Source organism: Panthera onca, chromosome C1 (assembly GCF_046562875.1).
Source record: "Panthera onca isolate mPanOnc1 chromosome C1, mPanOnc1 haplotype 2, whole genome shotgun sequence".
NCBI classification, from domain to species: domain Eukaryota; kingdom Metazoa; phylum Chordata; class Mammalia; order Carnivora; family Felidae; genus Panthera; species Panthera onca.
In genome coordinates this window covers 183,338,369-183,358,218 of record NC_138346.1, presented here as the reverse complement: position 1 = coordinate 183,358,218, position 19,850 = coordinate 183,338,369, and the positions used below count along the sequence as shown (strand labels likewise).

The 19,850-nt window shown below is 37.1% G+C and overlaps 1 protein-coding gene across 1 annotated transcript in view; it reads right to left on the bottom strand.

Annotated features, from left to right (window-relative positions):
* The window catches only part of SPATA6 (spermatogenesis associated 6), a 148,140-nt gene that overhangs the window by 57,889 nt on the left and 70,401 nt on the right, over positions 1 to 19,850 (bottom strand). Inside the window, 2 exon segments of the mRNA XM_060624031.2 lie at positions 10,438 to 10,478; positions 18,661 to 18,748. Coding sequence (XP_060480014.2) covers positions 10,438 to 10,478; positions 18,661 to 18,748 — 129 coding nt within the window.

Sequence of the window (19,850 nt, the reverse complement as noted above, 5' to 3'; positions counted from 1 at the left end):
AAATAGTTTAGGAGTAATGGATAAAGAAATGGAAGCAATGTTCACTTGAATGTCTAACAGTGAAAGGAGGGAGAGAGGATGATAAAGACACAGGGATGCAGACTGAGCTCTTTCTCAGATTTGCAAAATTTGTTTTCTGTCATTTAAGACGGGGGTAAAAATTCCTGTTCAATTTGTAAGTCTGCATATAATCCAATTATATAATAAATATGAAAAGCTTTAAAATTGGAACACATTATACAAATTTAAGTTGTTTTTTATTATTGTGTTTTATGGTCAAAATAAATGCAAAGGTGTTAACATGATTAAGAAGGGAGAGTAGAAGGAAAAACAAAGTGGAGATTAACAGGAAGACTGAAGTAGAGATGAAGAGAACTGAGAAAAATTCCATCCACAACGGACATTTTCTCTGACAAAGTAGAATATGAAGTCATGTATAGAAAATGAGAAGTAGAACTTAGAAAGTCTAGACTATGTTATAGAATCAACAAGAGAACAAAATGATCAAGCAGCACTGAAGGCCAAACTGAAGCTAGAAAGGATGTATTTTTAAAGGTCCAAGTAAAATGGGTTCTATAAGCTTTCCAGAAATATTCTCTTATTAGATATACAGCCATTCATTTATTCAGATACTGATTATACATGGCATCATTGATTTTTCAACCTTTAGTCCAAAAGCCCCTGCAAAGGACAGAACTGTGTCTCCCCAAAATTCCTATGTCGAAGCTCTCCCACTGCGACTGCATTTGAAGTAAGGAATTAAGTAAGGTTCAATCAGGTCACATAGGTGAGGTTCTAATCTGAAAGGATTGGCGCTCTCATAAGGAGACCCCAGACTTTGTGTTCACGTGTGCACACACTCTCACTCTCTCTGCTATGTGAGGATGCAGTGAAAAGCAGCTGTCTGCAAGCTAGGAAGAGAGCTCTCACAAGATACCAGAATGCCTGGCACCCTGAGCTTTTCTACTGTCCAGCCTCCAGAACTGTGAGAAAACAAATTTTTGTTGTTTAAGGCACCCAGTCTATGGTATTTATTACGGTAGCCCAAACTAAGACAGCCCTCATGTTAAAAATGAATACTTTGTATTGCCCTCTTTTATATACTGAAATGAAACGTATTAAAAATGTAACTTACAGGGGCACCTGGGTGGCTCAGTTGGTTGAGCGACCGACTTCAGCTCAGGTCATGATCTCACGGTTTGTGAGTTTGAGCCCCGCGTTGGGCTCTGTGCTGACAGCTCAGAGCCTGGAGTCTGCTTCTGATTCTGTGTCTCCCTCTCTCTCTGCCCCTCCCTCACTCGTGCAGCCTGGGGTCTGCTTCTGATTCTGTGTCTCCCTCTCTCTCTGCCCCTCCCTCACTCGTGCTCTGTCTCTGTCTCAGAAATAAACATTTAAAAAAAAATTTTTTTTTTAAATGTAACTTATGGAGTGCCTGGGTAGCTCAGTTGGTTTGATTTTGGCTTAGGTCTGATCTCATAGTTTGTGAGTTCAAGCCCCACATCGGGCTCTGTGCAGACAGTGTGGAGCCTACTTGGGATTCTGTCGCCCTCTCTCTCTGTCCCTCCCCTGCTTGCTCTCTCTCTCTCTCTCTCAAAGATAAATAAAACTAAACTTAAAAATATTTTTAAAAATTAAAAAAATAAAAATGTAACTTCTTACATACCCACTTTCCAAAAAAATAAATCAATGAATTGTCTTAATTGTAGTATAGAGAAATTAATGGAACATGACTTAATTTTTTTTAATGTTTATTTATTTTTGAGAGACAGAGTGAGAGTGGGGGAGGGGCAGAGAGAGAGGGAGACACAGAATCCGAAGCAGGTTCCAGGCTCTGAGCTGTCAGCACAGAGCCTGACATGGGGATCCAACTCACAAACCGTGAGATCATGACCTGAGCTGAAGTCCGGCGCTTAACCAATGGAGCCTCCCAAGCACCCCTATGGAACATGGCTTAAAATACACACTTCAATACATAAATGCCAAGTATGACATTCTAAAAAATATAAAGGATGTTTGCACTCACTTACATAAATAAGTTTGAAGTTGAAAAAAAAATTCTTTTTAACATTTATTTATTATTGAGAGATAGAGAGAGACAGAGCATGAGTGGGGCAGAGAGGAGGAGACACAGAATCTGAAGGAGGCTCCAGGCTCTGAGCTGTCAGCACAGAGCCTGACGTGGGGCTCGAACTCACAAACCCAGAGAGATCATGACCTGAGCCGAAGTCAGACACTCAACCGACTGAGCCACCCAGGCGCCCCAATAAGCTTGAAGTTTTAAAATGTAAGTAGATCATGGGGAGCCTGGGCAGCTCAGTCGGTTGAGCATCCAACTCTTGACTTTGGCTCAGGTCAGGATCTCACAGTTGGTGAGTTCAAGCCCTGCATCGGGCTCTGTACTGCAAGCTTGGTATTCTCTGTTTCCTTCTCTCTCTCTCTCTGCCCCTACCCTGCTCACGCTCTCTCTCTCAAAAATAAATGAACATTTCAAAAGATATAAATAAAATGTAAGAAGATCATAAGCCATTCCATACAAGAAAACCAGGAAAATAAATAAGCTGCTGTACACTTCATCATGGTATAATACTACACCATATGTTTTTAACAAAACAAAGTATAATCTTTATAATATATTTGTATTCCTACAATATATGCTATATCTCAAAACAATGTAAAGGTACTCTTGTTTTATGTAGAGTTAGACTGGTTCTAATAATTATGAACATGTTTTTCACCTCCATTATGGTTGGTGAAACAGCTGAAAGCCATGTAGGACATAAGAATTCCTCATTGTTTGGAACGGTCCCATTATTGGTAGAATACCTCATGTCCCTGATCATTAAATATTAAGAGTACTTCCCCTCAATGACTGTAATAACAGTCCCTGTTAATGTCTAAAATGCCACCTTGAGAGTGGTACAATGTCTACTGAGAACCAGTGTATTAAATGAATGCCTATTATACACAGGCACATGGAAGTACACATAGGGGAGAGAAGCAGCCAATGATTCAGGTGGAATGATGGTAGAACAGAGGAGACATGAAACTAAAAGAACATGAGTGTTTATGAGAACAGCTGGTTATAATGCATTCAGGGTAAAGAGAGTTGAGTTTGGCCAAAAGAATATACAATGACCAAGCAACTACAAATATTAAAAAGGGAAGCAGCAGATTTAAAAGATAAAGAAAAGTAGGAGAAATAGAAAATAAGGATGTTAAAAAGCCAATATCCCTCAGTATACACCTTCCACTCAAACGAGACTAGTAGTTCCTCTTTTCTCCCAGGACACTGCACTTATTCCAAATCCCAAGATGTTTTCGCATTGCTTTCCTTCTCTTGCCTATGCAAAATATATTTCTCAACAGAATTTAGGCAAAGTTCCATTTTTGTAGAAATTTTTTTGCAAGCACTCCCACATTTATGACATTTTTCCTTGTAGAAATCCAAGTGCTCTACTACCTGAATATTTATTAACCAGCTACTATGTGCCTATAAGAAGAGCCTTTATTCTTTCCATAGAGAAGATAGCAGTGCTCAAGACTATATATACATTTCTATGAAAATCTACCCCTTGAATACAAAAATAATCCTGTGAGCTTACTTACCACCCACTGCCTTACAAGGGTAGTATGAATGATCAATTTCTACTCTAACCCTAAGAGTAAAAATCCAGAGGTGAAAGTGGGACAGAATTAAGAATGGGTGGAAGTTCAGTTCTTTCAAAGAATTCATTTGGAAAAGAGGATTGCAAACATATACACCTATCTTTAAATGGACCAGTCAACATACAGCTTACTTTATAAGCCAACATATAGTTACTTTAGGATAAATACTGGTAACCTGTAACTTTATCCCTGTCTCTTTATTCTGTATTTTTATATATTTGGTTTGCTTATTTTGTGTTAATAATCCACTCACACAATACACATTTTTAGGAATCCACACCATACATCAGATAATATGCTAGGTACTAGCAATTATCGATAAGCTAGATCAATAAGGTCCCTATCATCCTGGAACTTAGAGATTAGTAAAACAAGCGGATTTTAAACAAAGACACAAATAAAGATGAAAATAAATATATAATTATAAATTGTGAAGCATAACTTGAAGGAAATGTACAAAGACAGGCTTATCCCTTAAGTAGGCCAACTAAAGTGACTTCCCTGAGCCCCATGCAAAACAATGAATATTATACTTTTTGACTTACATGTGTGTGCACATACACATATATAACACACATCAATGTGCATGTACATGAGTGTGTGTGTGTGTGTGTGTGTTTGAATATATTCCACATAACAGAGCAGGTCTGCATCAGGTGAATTATGCCACGCCATACTCCTCTAGTGGCAGCCTTAAACAAGGGCACAACTATATATAAATGCTATACAAAGGGCAGTTCCACCAATACAAATGCTATTATATTCATAGTCATACTAGTGGTTCTCAAATGCCAAAATTTGGATTGATGGCCAAGAGAACTGCATCAAAACCACCTGGAAACTTGTCAAAAATAAAAAATTTCCCACTCTCCATTGTCAATAATTTCAATTTAGTACCTAGAATGAATTTTTATAAAGTTCCATCTACATAATTATGATACTGTAGATGTGAGCCTTTAGTCAGACAGTGCCTTGACTCATTACTTAACTGTTCCACAGTTCTTTTATCATGCTCAAAGCCTGGCAAAGTACTCAAACTATGCTATTCAGTGCCAGGAAGCACAAAATAAATTATTTTCAAATAAATAAGCAAAGGTATTGTAAGGAAAGTTATGATTTTTTTTCTTTTTGTTGTTTTCTCAAATACAATGACACGCCTTATCAAGAAGCTTTCACTTAGGAAGAGAAACGACAAACTCTGAGACAATGCTTCTCAAAATGGAGGACACAAACTACGAGTGGTATAGCAGATAATTTAATATGGTACCCCAAGCGATTTTTTTTCAATATATGAAATTTATTGTCAAATTGGTTTCCATACAACATCCAGTGCTCATCCCAAAAGGTGCTCTCCTCAGTACCCACCACCCACCCTCCCCTCCCTCCCACCCCCCATCAACCCTCAGTTTGTTCTCAGTTTTTAAGAGTCTCTTATGCTTTGGCTCTCTCCCACTCTAACCTCTTTTTTTTCATTCCCCTCCCCCATGGGTTTCTGTTAAGTTTCTCAGGATCCACATAAGAGTGAAAACATATGGTATCTGTCTTTCTCTGTATGGCTTATTTCACTTAGCATCACACTCTCCAGTTCCATCCACATTGCTACAAAGGGCCATATTTTGTTCTTTCTCATTGCCATGTAGTACTCCATTGTGTAAATAAACCACAATTTCTTTATCCATTCGTCAGTTGATGGACATTTAGGCTCTTTCCATAATTTGGCTATTGTTGAGAGTGCTGCTATAAACATTGGGGTACAAGTGCCCCTATGCATCAGTACTCCTGTATCCCGTGGGTAAATTCCTAGCAGTGCTATTGCTGGGTCATAGGGTAGGTCTATTTTTAATTTTCTGAGGAACCTCCACACTGTTTTCCAGAGTGGCTGCACCAGTTTGCATTCCCACCAACAGTGCAAGAGGGTTCCCGTTTCTCCACATCCTCTCCAGCATCTATAGTCTCCTCATTTGTTCATTTTGGCCACTCTGACTGGCGTGAGGTGATATCTGAGTGTGGTTTTGATTTGTATTTCCCTGATAAGGAGCGACGTTGAGCATCTTTTCATGTGCCTGTTGGCCATCCGGATGTCTTCTTTAGAGAAGTGTCTATTCATGTTTTCTGCTCATTTCTTCACTGGGTTATTTGTGTTTTGGGTGTGGAGTTTGGTGAGCTCTTTATAGATTTTGGATACTAGCCCTTTGCCCGATATGTCATTTGCAAATATCTTTTCCCATTCTGTTTGTTGCCTTTTAGTTTTGTTGGTTGTTTCCTTTGCTGTGCAGAAGCTTTTTATCTTCATAAGGTCCCAGTAATTCATTTTTGCTTTTAATTCCCTTGCCTTTGGGGATGTGTCAAGTAAGAAATTGCTACGGCTGAGGTCAGAGAGGTCTTTTCCTGCTTTCTCCTCTAGGGTTTTGATGGTTTCCTGTCTCACATTCAGGTCCTTTATCCGTTTTGAGTTTATTTTTGTGAATGGTGTGAGAAAGTGGTCTAGTTTCAACCTTCTGCATGTTGCTGTCCAGTTCTCCCAGCACCATTTGTTAAAGAGACTGTCTTTTTTCCATTGGATGTTCTTTCCTGTTTTGTCAAAGATTAGTTGGCCATACGTTTGTGGGTCTAGTTCTGGGGTTTCTATTCTATTCCATTGGTCTATGTGTCTGTTTTTGTGCCAATACCATGCTGTCTTGATGATTACAGCTTTGTAATAGAGGCTAAAGTCTGGGATTGTGATGCCTCCTGCTTTGGTCTTCTTCTTCAAAATTACTTTGGCTATTCAGGGCCTTTTGTGTTTCCATATGAATTTTAGAATTGCTTGTTCTAGTTTCGAGAAGAATGCTGGTGCAATTTTGATTGGGATTGCATTGAATGTGTAGATAGCTTTGGGTAGTATTGACATTTTGACAGTATTTATTCTTCCAATCCATGAGCAGGGAATGTTTTTCCATTTCTTTATATCTTCTTCAATTTCCTTCATAAGCTTTCTATAATTTTCAAATTTTTTTTTTTCAACGTTTTTTATTTATTTTTTTTTGGGACAGAGAGAGACAGAGCATGAACGGGGGAGGGGCAGAGAGAGAGGGAGACACAGAATCGGAAACAGGCTCCAGGCTCCGAGCCATCAGCCCAGAGCCTGATGCGGGGCTCGAACTCACGGACCGCGAGATCGTGACCTGGCTGAAGTCGGACGCTTAACCGACTGCGCCACCCAGGCGCCCCCTATAATTTTCAGCATACAGATCTTTTACATCTTTGGTTAGATTTATTCCTAGGTATTTTATGCTTCTTGGTGCAATTGTGAATGGGATCAGTTTCTTTATTTGTCTTACTGTTGCTTCATTGTTAGTGTATAAGAATGCAACTGATTTCTGTACCTTGATTTTGTATCCTGCAACTTTGCTGAATTCATGTATCAGTTCTAGCAGACTTCTGGTGGAGTCTATCGGATTTTCCATGTATAATATCATGTCATCTGCAAAAAGCGAAAGCTTGACTTCATCTTTGCCAATTTTGATGCCTTTGATTTCCTTTTGTTGTCTGATTGCTGATGCTAGAACTTCCAACACTATGTTAAACAACAGCGGTGAGAGTGGGCATCCCTGTCGTGTTCCTGATCTCAGGGAAAAAGCTCTCTGTTTTTCCCCATTGAGGATGATGTTAGCTGTGGGCTTTTCATAAATGGCTTTTATGATGCTTAAGTATGTTCCTCCTATCCCGACTTTCTCAAGGGTTTTTATTAAGAAAGGTTGCTGGATTTTGTCAAAGGCCTTTTCTGCATCGATTGACAGGATCATATGGTTCTTCTCTTTTCTTTTATTAATGTGATGTATCATGTTGATTGATTTGCGAATATTGAACCAGCCCTGCATCCCAGGAATGAGTCCCACTTGATCATGGTGAATAATTCTTTTTATATGCTGTTGAATTCGATTTGCTAGTATCTTATTGAGAATTTTTGCATCCATATTCATCAGGGATATTGGCCTGTAGTTCTCTTTGTTTACTGGGTCTCTGTCTGGTTTAGGAATCAAAGTAATACTGGCTTCATAGAATGAGTCTGGAAGTTTTCCTTTCCTTTCTATTTCCTGGAATAGCTTGAGAAGGATAGGTATTATCTCTGCTTTAAACGTCTGGCAGAACTCCCCTGGGAAGCCATCTGGTCCTGGACTCTCATTTGTTGGGAGATTTTTGATAACCGATTCAATTTCTTTGCTGGTTATGGGTCTGTTCAAGCTTTCTATTTCCTCCTGATTGAGTTTTGGAAGAGTGTGGGTGTTTAGGAATTTTTCCATTTCTTCCAGGTTGTCCAATTTGTTGGCATATAGTTTTTCATAGTATTCCCTGATAATTGTTTGTATCTCTGAGGGATTGGTTGTAATAATTCCATTTTCATTCGTGATTTTATCTATTTGGGTCATCTCCCTTTTCTTTTTGAGAAGCCTGGCTAGAGGTTTGTCAATTTTGTTTATTTTTTCAAAAAACCAACTCTTGGTTTCGTTGATCTGCTCTACAGTTTTTTTTAGATTCTATATTGTTTATTTCTGCTCTGATCTTTATTATTTCTCTTCTTCTGCTGGGTTTAGGCTGCCTTTGCTGTTCTGCTTCTATTTCCTTTAGATGTGCTGTTAGATTTTGTATTTGGGACTTTTCTTGTTTCTTGAGATAGGCCTGGATTGCAATGTATTTTCCTCTCAGGACTGCCTTCGCTGCGTCCCAAAGCATTTGGATTGTTGTATTTTCATTTTCGTTTGTTTCCATATATTTTTAAATTTCTTCTCTAATTGCCTGGTTGACCCACTCATTCGTTAGTAGGGTGTTCTTTAACCTCCATGCTTTTGGAGGTTTTCCAGACTTTTTCCTGTGGTTGATTTCAAGCTTCATAGCATTGTGGTCTGAAAGTATGCATGGTATAATTTCAATTCTTGTATACTTATGAAGGGCTGTTTTGTGACCCAGTATATGATCTATCTTGGAGAATGTTCCATGTGCACTCGAGAAGAAAGTATATTCTGTTGCTTTGGGATGCAGAGTTCTAAATATATCTGTCAAGTCCATCTGATCCAAGGTGTCATTCAGGGCCCTTGTTTCTTTATTGACCGTGTGTCTAGATGATCTATCCATTTCTGTAAGTGGAGTGTTAAAGTCCCCTGCAATTACCACATTCTTATCAATAAGGTTGCTTATGTTTATGAGTAATTGTTTTATATATTTGGGGGCTCCGGTATTCGGCGCATAGACATTTATAATTGTTAGCTCTTCCTGATGGATAGACCCTGTAATTATTATATAATGCCCTTCTTCATCTCTTGTTACAGCCTTTAATTTAAAGTCTAGTTTGTCTGATATAAGTATGGCTACTCCAGCTTTCTTTTGGCTTCCAGTAGCATGATAAATAGTTCTCCATTCCCTCACTCTCAATCTAAAGGTGTCCTCAGATCTAAAATGAGTCTCTTGTAGACAGCAAATAGATGGGTCTTGTTTTTTTATCCATTCTGATACCCTATGTCTTTTGGTTGGCGCATTTAATCCATTTACATTCAGTGTTATTATAGAAAGATACGGGTTTAGAGTCATTGTGATGTCTGTATGTTTTATGCTTGTAGCGATGTCTCTGGTACTTTGTCTCACAGGATCCCCCTTAGGATCTCTTGTAGGGCTGGTTTCGTGGTGACAAATTCCTTCAGTTTTTGTTTGTTTGGGAAGACCTTTATCTCTCCTTCTATTCTAAATGACAGACTTGCTGGATAAAGGATTCTCGGCTGCATGTTTTTTCTGTTCAACACATTGAAGATCTCGTGCCAATCCTTTCCCAAGTGATTTTTAGATGATATACAAGATTATTTTACATGGCACATGGACATACACTAAATTACACTGAATTACAAAGAAAAAAATGTATTATCTTTTCAATTCTCTTTCAGTTAGTTACTGTTGTGTCTTCCACACCTATCACTGCTTATCTCATTTTAAGAAATAGAGAACATGCCTCCAAGCCTTTGGAAAACAACTGTTATCTAGCCTGAACTTAGTAACATTGTTTTGTTCATTGTATCCTTTAGGACTATCATCCATTTAAAACATAGGATACTGATTTTTCATTTATAGTAGTGAGATAAATACAAAAGTGAATTTAAAGAGAATAGCATAAATTGCATGCAGATCCTATAAAAATTATAAGGATGCTCTATAGATGACTGAAGTTTAGAAACAGTACTGTGTGGGGGCACCTGGGTGGCTCAGTTGGTTAAGTGGCCGACTTCGGCTCAGGTCATGATCTCGCAGTCCGTGAGTTCGAGCCCCGCATCGGGCTCTGTGCTGACAGCTCAGAGCCTGGAGCCTGTTTCAGATTCTCTGTCTCCCTCTCTCTCTCTCTCTCTCTGACCCTCCCCCATTCATGCTCTGTCTCTCTCTGTCTCAAAAATAAATAAACGTTTAAAAAAAATTAAAAAAAAAAAGAAACAGTACTGTGTTTCAATTTCTCTATGTCTCTCTCACACACATATATACATATACATACACAAACACATTCAATAAGTAATTAATCTAAATGAATAATCAAAAGCCACAAACTATTACAGGAGGACAGACAGTCAATGAAAAGTCTATTCTACCACTTAACAATGTAGCCAAAATAATGATATTCCATGATATGACAATTACTGTTTGTATATTTTCTCGATGAAATGATTATGATAATCTCTGACTACACATATAAATAATGTACATATCCTTTTATGTGAAGCCAGGAGAATTACCATTCAGTAATTTTATACTACATACCTTATAATCCTTGGGTCGGTAGCAACCAAGATGAGAATGATCTGTAAAAGGGTGTATCAAACAATTAAACAATAAATATTTCATACTAAAAAGAAAATTTGGTTTCATTTTTGGTTTTTGCAATTCTATTTCTATGATTATAATTTCATACAGCAGTTTTCAGAAATACCTTAAAGTCCATTAACAATGTTATATAAGTAAAGGTGATATAACACAAGTTAAAATCTGTATCAGTTCTTGGGGTATCTGGGTGGCTCCTACAGTTAGGCATCTGACTTGATTTTAGCTTGGGTCATGATCTCACAGTTTGTGGGATCAAGCCCCACATGGGGCTCTGTGCTGGCAGCATGGAGTCTGTTGGGATTCTCACTCCCTCTCTCTTTGCCCCCCCCCCCCCCCCGCTTGTGCATGCTTGTGCTCTCTCTCTCTCAAAATAAATAAACTTTATTTTAAAAATCTGTATCAGTTCTTCAATAATTAAGTGATTTCACAAATACTATTTTCATTAGAGTAGGATATATCAGAATATAGACCGGAATAATTTTTTTGTTGCTAATCCAATTTGCCTATATGAAATGGATAATCTTTAATTGATAAACCAGTTTATGACAAAATATAATTTGAATGTATATATTTGATAGATATTATCAAACTCTATGTGATTCCATGCTTGATTTGAGTGAGTATAATGGAAACAGGACCAGCTTCAGAGTGTGGTAGCTCATGTGGTAGCATAAGTGTATAGACCTTGTTGACAAATAGATCTGCATTATGGTCCAGTCCCCAGCACCTCTTGCATAACTTCAGCCTCATTATTCAACCTTTCTAAGTCTCAGATTCCTCATCTATCTCATCATAATTTGCTTTAAATATTATATTAGAGATCACATGTAAGGCATTAAAATAAATGTTAGCTACTATTATTAACACCATCATCAACATCATTACTGTCAAATTCTAAGTCAACAAGCCTAGCTGCAATTTCTGACTCTACCACTTATCGAACATATTGCCTTGATCAAGTTATAGAATTAATCTGTGTTTCATTCCTCATTTTAAAAGTATGAAGATGGGGCGCCTGGGTGGCTCAGTCAGTTGAGCGTCTGACTTTGGCTCAGGTTGTGATCTCGTGGTCTGTGAGTTCGAGCCCTGCGTCGGGCTCTGTGCTGACAGCTCAGAGCCTGGATCCTGCTTCAGATTCTGTGTCTCCCTCTCTCTCTCTGACCCTCCCCCCATTCATGCTCTGTCTCTCTCTGTCTCAAAAATAAATAAACGTGAAAAAAAAATTTTTTTTAAAGTATTAAGACAATGGCTACTTTGCTTCACAGAGTCATAGTAATGATTAAATTACACAGCTTATAGGGGCGCCTGGGTGGCTCGGTCGGTTAAGCATCTGACTTCGGCTCAGGTCATGATCTCACAGTCCGTGAGTTCGAGCCCCGCGTCGGGCTCTGTGCTGACTGCTCAGAGCCTGGAGCCTGTTTCAGATTCTGTGTCTCCCTCTCTCTCTGCCCCTCCCCTGTTCATGCTCTGTCTCTCACTGTCTCAAAAATAAACGTTAAAAAAAAAATTTAAAAAAAAATTACACAGCTTATAAAAGTTTCTAGCACAGTATAGTAACAAAGTGGATTATACAACTATTCTAAATCTCTCCCAGAGTAAGGACCACTATATTACACATGCAGATTTTGGGTTTTTACTCATTACTTAAAGAAGTCAACATTTAACTACTATAATCTCTATATATTGACATTCAAGCACATCATGACCACTACTTCTCATACATTCTAGTCAAAAGCACTCTAACATTCTATATTTTACTTTCCCATGCCATCATATCAAAAAAAAAAAAAAAAGACTATATAGAGACCTAGTCTATATTCAGTCAATTAATCACCTATCTTTTACGGCACAAGATCTTGTTTGTTTTCCAAGTGTCCTGAATCATCATAGAGAATAGCTGAAACATCAATGTCTTTCACACAAGGCCAACTTCACCATGTAATTCAGTAAGACTCAACTTACTTCAAGGGCTTTTCAAAATTACAAATAAAATAAATCCCATCTCAACTCCTCTTCCATAAAGTCTAATAATGTACAGCATGGGCACAGGAGCAGGAGAAATAAAAGAATGATAAGGACATAATGAACCTAATTCTCCACACATGTTAACTTTGAAAATTAAGGTAATAATTTCTGTACTTGGTATATGTTCTTTCTTGCAGCTAATGTAATATGAAAAGTATCAGTGTATTAAAACATTTATAAACTTACCCTAATATGACAGATTTGTATTTTTTTTATTTTTAGAAATCAAGCTGTTACTGAGGTTCCCAATGTTTGCCCTAAATCACTCTTACCAATAATTACTCACTAACTATCTTCTAAAAGCAGGAGATAAAGGACATAAAAAGTCATGGCCCACAGTCCTAAAATGCTTGTACTTTACTTGGGTTAAGTTATACAAAGTTGAATAACAGCATCATATAAGAAGAAGTGAAGTCAGAATGGTACAAGCAATTAATGCAATTAGTAAGTCCTATCAGAGATAAATCTCTCAAAACTAAAGCAATCAGAAAAAAATTCCTAAAGGACGAGAAAGCTAACCTGGACCTTAATGCATGGGCCACACTTAAGAAAAGTATGAAGAAAAATTAAAAGCTAATTCAGATTAGTGTGTGTAATATGATGTGTGTGTGTGATCTTGACCAACTTTGACTTTACTTCTTTAAACCTCTTCATCTGTAAAATAATAGTTTCTAACATTCTTGAGGTTATCTTAACTAACCAATAAAATAGTAGTACTTAAAATAGAGGCCAGCAGAAAACACACATGCAATAAATGTTGACTATTATTTGATTCTCTAATAACCTCATGAAATAGATGCTATGAACTAAATGCTATATCCTCCCAAAATTGATATGTTGAAGCCCTAACCCCCAAGGTGATGGTATTTGGAGATGGGACTTTTGGGTAGTCATTAGGATTAGACTGGTCACGAAGGTAGGTCCCTCATGGTAGAAAGAGTACCCTTATAAGAGACACCAGAGAGCTTGCACACATGCATGTGCTTGCTTAAGCAAGCTTTGTGCTTGCTTTATTTATTTATCTGCATGTGCAGAGCTTGCAACTCTGTTATCAGCTAATTCCTTCTATCAACTTAATTCTTGAGCCCCATTCTGATGGTTACTGCCAACATGTGTTCCCTGAGTCAATCCCTATTTGGCAACCTGTATACTATCCTACGTTGAAGGGTACTATCATCTTCCTTTTTCCTAATTTCAAGGAATTGAACTCCATTCTGGTAGTTAGTGCTACTCTATTGCAAAACATTCCTGTTGACAAATATGTGTACCTATGAACCTTCAAAGAGCATGCCCCTGGAGTCCTTTATCAGCAATTACCCTACTGCTATCCCAGTGCCCACACAATACCCTAAGGTTGGCTTCTGCTCTCCTGTGAATCTTCATGGAGCACACAGCCATGCATTTGCTATATGCCAGTCTCTATTACTGGAAGCAAAGCTAAGAAGTCCAGCTTTATAAAATAAAACCAGCATTTAATATCCCTCAGGGGATCCAACCTTCTAAAAAGGAAAGACACATAACATGTGTTTTCTGTCTCTGGTTCACTTGTGATACATTGACCGGAAACTGTTTACTCTGACCTCTGATGTTCTCATATTTCTTATTACTAATTTTGTCTGAAGTCTCAGTAGCAAAAGTCTCAGACTTTCCCCCTCACTATTTTTTTCTTGTCTGAAGTTTAGCAAACAGCAAACTTATCAGTGATTGGAAGGGTGATGGTCATCAAAAAAGATAAATAAATACCTAATAAGCACATGAAGAAAACATTAAATGCCATTAGTTAAATATAAATTACAATTGCAGTGAGACAAAGGGAATAACAAGTGTTGTCAAAGATGTGGAGAAATTGGACCATCATACACTGCCGGTGGGAATGGAAAATGATACAGTCATGTTGGAAAACAGTTGGCCATTTCTTAAAAAGTTAAACATAAATTTACCAGATGAACTGGCAATTCCATTCCTAGGTATCTATTCCAAAGAAATAGAACAATGTATCTATGCAAAGACTTCAATACAAACGTTCAAAATAGCATCCTCCATAATAGCCAAAAAGTGGAAACAATCCAGGGACTCAGGTTGGGAATATACATTTACTGCCAATGGGTATGAGAAAACTCTTTTGGATGATTAAAATATTCTAAAAATGGACTGTGGAGATTTTACAATGGTGCAAATTCAAACTCCTTCACTTTTGTGCTCAAAACAGCTGAATTTTATGATATATAAGTTATAGCTTACTAAAGCTGTTAAAGATATTTAATAAATAATAGAGAGATGAAGAAACTAAAAAAGGAGTTCCCAAAAATGACACAGTTCAGATGCCCACTGGTCTATGAGAGGAGGAGGCACACATGTAATTAAAGACAAAACAAAATATTTTGTTAATAAGTATAAACATGATGATGATATGCTATTTTACTCAGAACAGTAAAATGTTACCATTTATTGCTATCTATTCAAATTATGACATATTAGGATTTGGAATGTAATTTCCAATTTATTTTACAAACAAAAACCATCAAACATAGGGATTAGTGAAAGCTCATAAAGGATTACAATTTTAGGTAGAAATGAAACTCAGAAAAGAATCTTCAAATGAAGGTAATAAGAGAAGTCTCCTCCAAGGAGGAGACAGAATCTAACGTCTTTTCAAATTCCAAGCAAATAAAAAAGGGACCAGGATGATGCCTTCAATTTCCTTTTCAAAAACATCAATGATTGGATAAAGCTTAGAAACATTCTTGCAGCATAAGACATGTTGCATCTCTTCAAAGGGACTGCACAAATTACAATTAGAATGATCCACTATGGAAATGCCAAAGAAAGAAAAAATGTGCTTGAAAAATGTATCTTAAAAACAAAACAAAACACCTGAGTGGAAGTAGAGAAAGTAGTAGGAAGGTGGGAGGAAGGAAGCTGTGGTGAGAAGCCCTGGACCCCAGACTGACCAGGGCTGTTCTGGAACTCTTTAATAAGCCACTTAACCTGTCCAGGCCTCTCTGTCATTTTTCTTGATCAAATATAGTTAAATTCATCCTCATGCAATTATTATGATGACTAAAATAGTCAATGGTGGTGAAATGGTATCCTATAAAAACTTAAAAATTTTTAGGCAAGATAATTTGGCAAGAAAATGTTTAAGAATTTCCATTAAAGTAATACTAGTCATTAGTGAAAATTCACTCTTTCTTAAGAGACTCTATCATAAGAAATTCCCACATGTGTTTAAATAGTGGATGAGACCCCAAAACACAACCACTCAATTGTCAGAAAGGCGGAAAAAAAGGCAGTCAAAAGAATAGGGACTTTAAAGCAGAGAAATGAAACGGAAAAACCCTTTCTTTAAAAGACAAGTAATAAACGTACAAAGAATAGAATTTTTAAAAATCACTGTTTGCCAAACTTTCCAGTAATAAATTATTTCAAGCAAGAATCATCAGTATATGCTACAGGGGTCAAAGTTAAGGAGTAACAGGATATAATAGTCTCAGAGTATCTCCCCATTAATTACAAAGAGAAGAAATAGCACCTTTGTGACAGAGAAATCTAGCAGACCCCATCTTAATTAAGTGAGCAAATTAATATCACCAGTAACAAAGCAATGTGACATACTTCCTGGCATGTTGCACGCATCGCTTCTGTTGTATTCTCGGGGGAATGAATAACCTAAATCTAATCATGAGGAAAAATCAAACAAACCCAAATTGAGAGACATTCTATCAAATAACTGTCCTGAACTCTTCAAAATTATCAATGTCAAACACAAAGAAAGATTAAAGAACTGATCCATTTTAAAGACAACTAAAGACACACGGCAACATAAGGCCATGCGTGATGTGGAATTTCTTTTGCTATAAAGATATAGCATAAGCGGCCAAATGTGATTTAGGTTTATAGATTAGCCTATTATTATTATTATTATTATTATTATTATATCACTGTTAATTTTCTGTTTTTAATAATTACATCACATAAGATAATATCTGTATTAGTCTCCTCGGGCTGCCATAACAAAATGCCACAGACCAAAGGGATTACACAACAGACGTCTATCTCCCAGTTCTGGAGGCTGGAAGTCTGAAATCCAGGTGCCAGTGCAGTCAGGTTCCAGGAAGAGCTCTGGCTCTGGCTTGAAGGTAGCCATCTACCTATTGCCTGTGTCCTCACAAGGCAGAGAGAAAAAGCAAGATCTCTGGTTTCTCTTCTTATAAGGGCATTGATCCTATCATGAGAGCCCCAACCTCCTAACCTTATCTAAATGTAATTACCTTCCAAAGGCCCCATCTCCAAATACCAGCACATTTAGGGTTAGAGTTTCAGCATAAAAATCTTGGAGGGACACAATTCTGTCCATAGCAATGTACTTGTCAAAAGAAAGTTAATACACAAACATACATACAGATATAGAGGCAGGAAGGGGAAGGAGATAGAGAGGAAGAGGGAAAGCAAATATTAGCATTTGAGGATTCTGAAAGGTATAATGGGGATCCTTTATACTATTTCAACTTTTATTTAAGTCTGAAATTATGTCTAAATAGAAAGTTAAAAGAAAAAATGTGGACCTCACTAATGACCTCTCTGATTGTACTTCACATAGGTAGCTGGCTGCGTCGATCAAAAGTTACTGAAACTTTAACAGTTCTGCTGGCAAATATATTATAATTGTCAAGAGACATCAGACGCTTCAGTGCATTCTAAAAACATCTTCCAAAGAAACATCTACATTGGAGTTATTTTCGATTTTCTTAAACCTTATTTTCCATGGCCATAAATTTCTTCCAAGAGGGGAAACAAAGTATAACATCTGTTGCTAATTTCATATAATCTGCTACCATGGTAATAAAAGACTTATTGATTACCACATCTATCTCCCTGTTAACGCTAAAAAAGCTAAATAAATGAGCACAAATTCTGCATGTTCTCAGAGAAGAATGTTTCATTTCAACATTAAAAAGAGAAAAAGAGAGAGAGAGATTATACACTACAGTTTAGAAACAGAAAGAGATGGGAGCTCACTATAAGTTATGATTGTGGTTTTTTTTCACTCTGTCTCATTTTTCTTTTTCTATGCCTTTCTCAGTGTGTACTGAATTCACTTAAAGGCTGCTGGGGAATGTTGCTGACCGACTAGTCAATGACTATAGATATGACACTCAAATATCCCTAATTATAAAATACTATTTAATCTTCTTCCTAAAAGTCATCTTCCTTATCACATTGAACTTAAGTAGTAATTTATCTAACCCTTAGAACCAGGGCCTACAAAAAAGATTCTTATAAATTAAGCATAAAAGACATTATCTCTTCATAAATATAATAATAAATAATTATTATATTGACAGCTGAAATTTACTAAGGCCTGTGTGCTAGGGCATTTTACATGGTCATATTTACTGTGTTATCTTCAGTCTTTTTTTTTTTTTTTTTAATGTTTTTATTTATTTATTTTTGGGAGAGACAGAGAGACACAGCATGAGCCAGGGAGGGGCAGAGAGAAAGGGAGACACAGATTCTGAAGCAGGCTCCAGGCTCTGAGCTGTCAGCACGGAGCCCAATGCAGAGCTCAAACCCACAAACCGTGAGATCATGACCTGAGCCAAAGTCAGATGCTTAACTGACTGAGCCACCCAGGCGTCCCTCTTCATTCTTTAATATACTGATTATCAAAGTAGTTAAAATGATTTGTTCAAGAATGCCCAATCTATAAATAAGTGACAGAGCAAGTAGTCAAATATATGTGTAATTTTATGTCTAAAACCCATAACCTTGAACTTTTTACTATGGTGCTTCCCAAATCTTTTCTACAAACTAAGGGGTATATGTTAAGGTAGGAAAATAGTTCCATAGTCAAATAATTTTAGAAATTGTTGAGCAAAACAAAATCAAGTTGTTTTTTTTTCCACTAAAAGGTATTAGTCTTTAATATGCTACTCTGTAGTTTATAGCAGCACAAAAATTCTATTATTTTTAAAGTACCTATATGGGTGTCCCACAAGTTGTAAAAAAAAGTAGCATATGCCTTACTACCTAATAATACAGCAGAGATTCTATTTTAGTTCACTGATGTCAAGTTAAAGGCTTGACTGTAGCCAAGGCAAGTAAAGCAATGAAGAGAAATAACTTTTAGCTCACCATTGTGCATCCTGGACCATCCATCTCTTTCACAGTCTCTGCCGGAAGAACCAAATAAAGCATCAGCCCTGGGACTTGGAGGGTCAACCTAGAAGAAGAAGGATTTAATAAAGTCAAAAAGAACTTAAGTGTTCTTCCAGTCTCATGGTACCAGAAAATCAACTCAAGTACATAGACTATTAGTCATCAGGTTAATGTGATAGTGCCTATTATGGTTCAGGCATATCCCAAAGCCAGAGCTTAGTTGAGTATTTTGCTGTTCATGTTTAAATAAAATTGAAATTAAACTTCAGAAATCTCTAATTATATATTGAGTCTACTTTCAAATGAACAGATTTATAGTTAAACTGTCCACTACCCCATCGTGTAGGTGGCTTTCCATTACAAAGTTACAAAAAGAGGAATCTATTTTGCCACATTTAAAAATTTGCCACATTTACTACTAATATAGATGTTGAATCCAAACAGTGTCATTATTTGGCTGTGTTCAGAGCCCAGCATGCGGAGTGCTTCATAGCCTACAGTTAATAACAGTTGGGGCGCCTGGGTGGCTCAGTCGGTTGAGCATCTGACTTCGGCTCAGGTCATGATCTCACAGTCCATGGGTTCGAGCCCCGCGTCGGGCTCTGTGCTGACCACTCAGAGCCTGGAGCCTGTTTCAGATTCTGTGTCTCCCTCTCTCTCTGCCCTTCCCCCACTTGCACTCTGTCTCTCTCTGTCTCAAAAATAAATAAACATTAAAAAAAAAAAATAACAGTTAAGCATGTTTTCTAATGAAGAATAAAAAAGTCAGAGTGATGTAAATAATAAAAAAGATAGCTCTATTCATCAAAATTAAAAACTTAGTACATTAAAAGGATGATATTAAGAGAGTGAAAAGCAATCCTTGGAATAAAAATAACTTGCAAATAATTATCTATTAAGGCATTAATATCCAAAATATATGAAGAAACTTAAAAAAAAACTTAAAAAACTTAAAAAAACACCCTCAGTTGATGGGGGGTGGGAGGGAGGGCAGGGTGGGTGATGGGTATTGAGGAGGGCACCTTTTGGGATGAGCACTGGGTGTTGTATGGAAACCAATTTGACAGTAAATTTCATATATTAAAAAAAATAAAAATAAAAAAAAACAAACAAAAAAAAACAAACCCTCAACTAAAAAGTGAGCAGAGAACTTAAATACACATTTC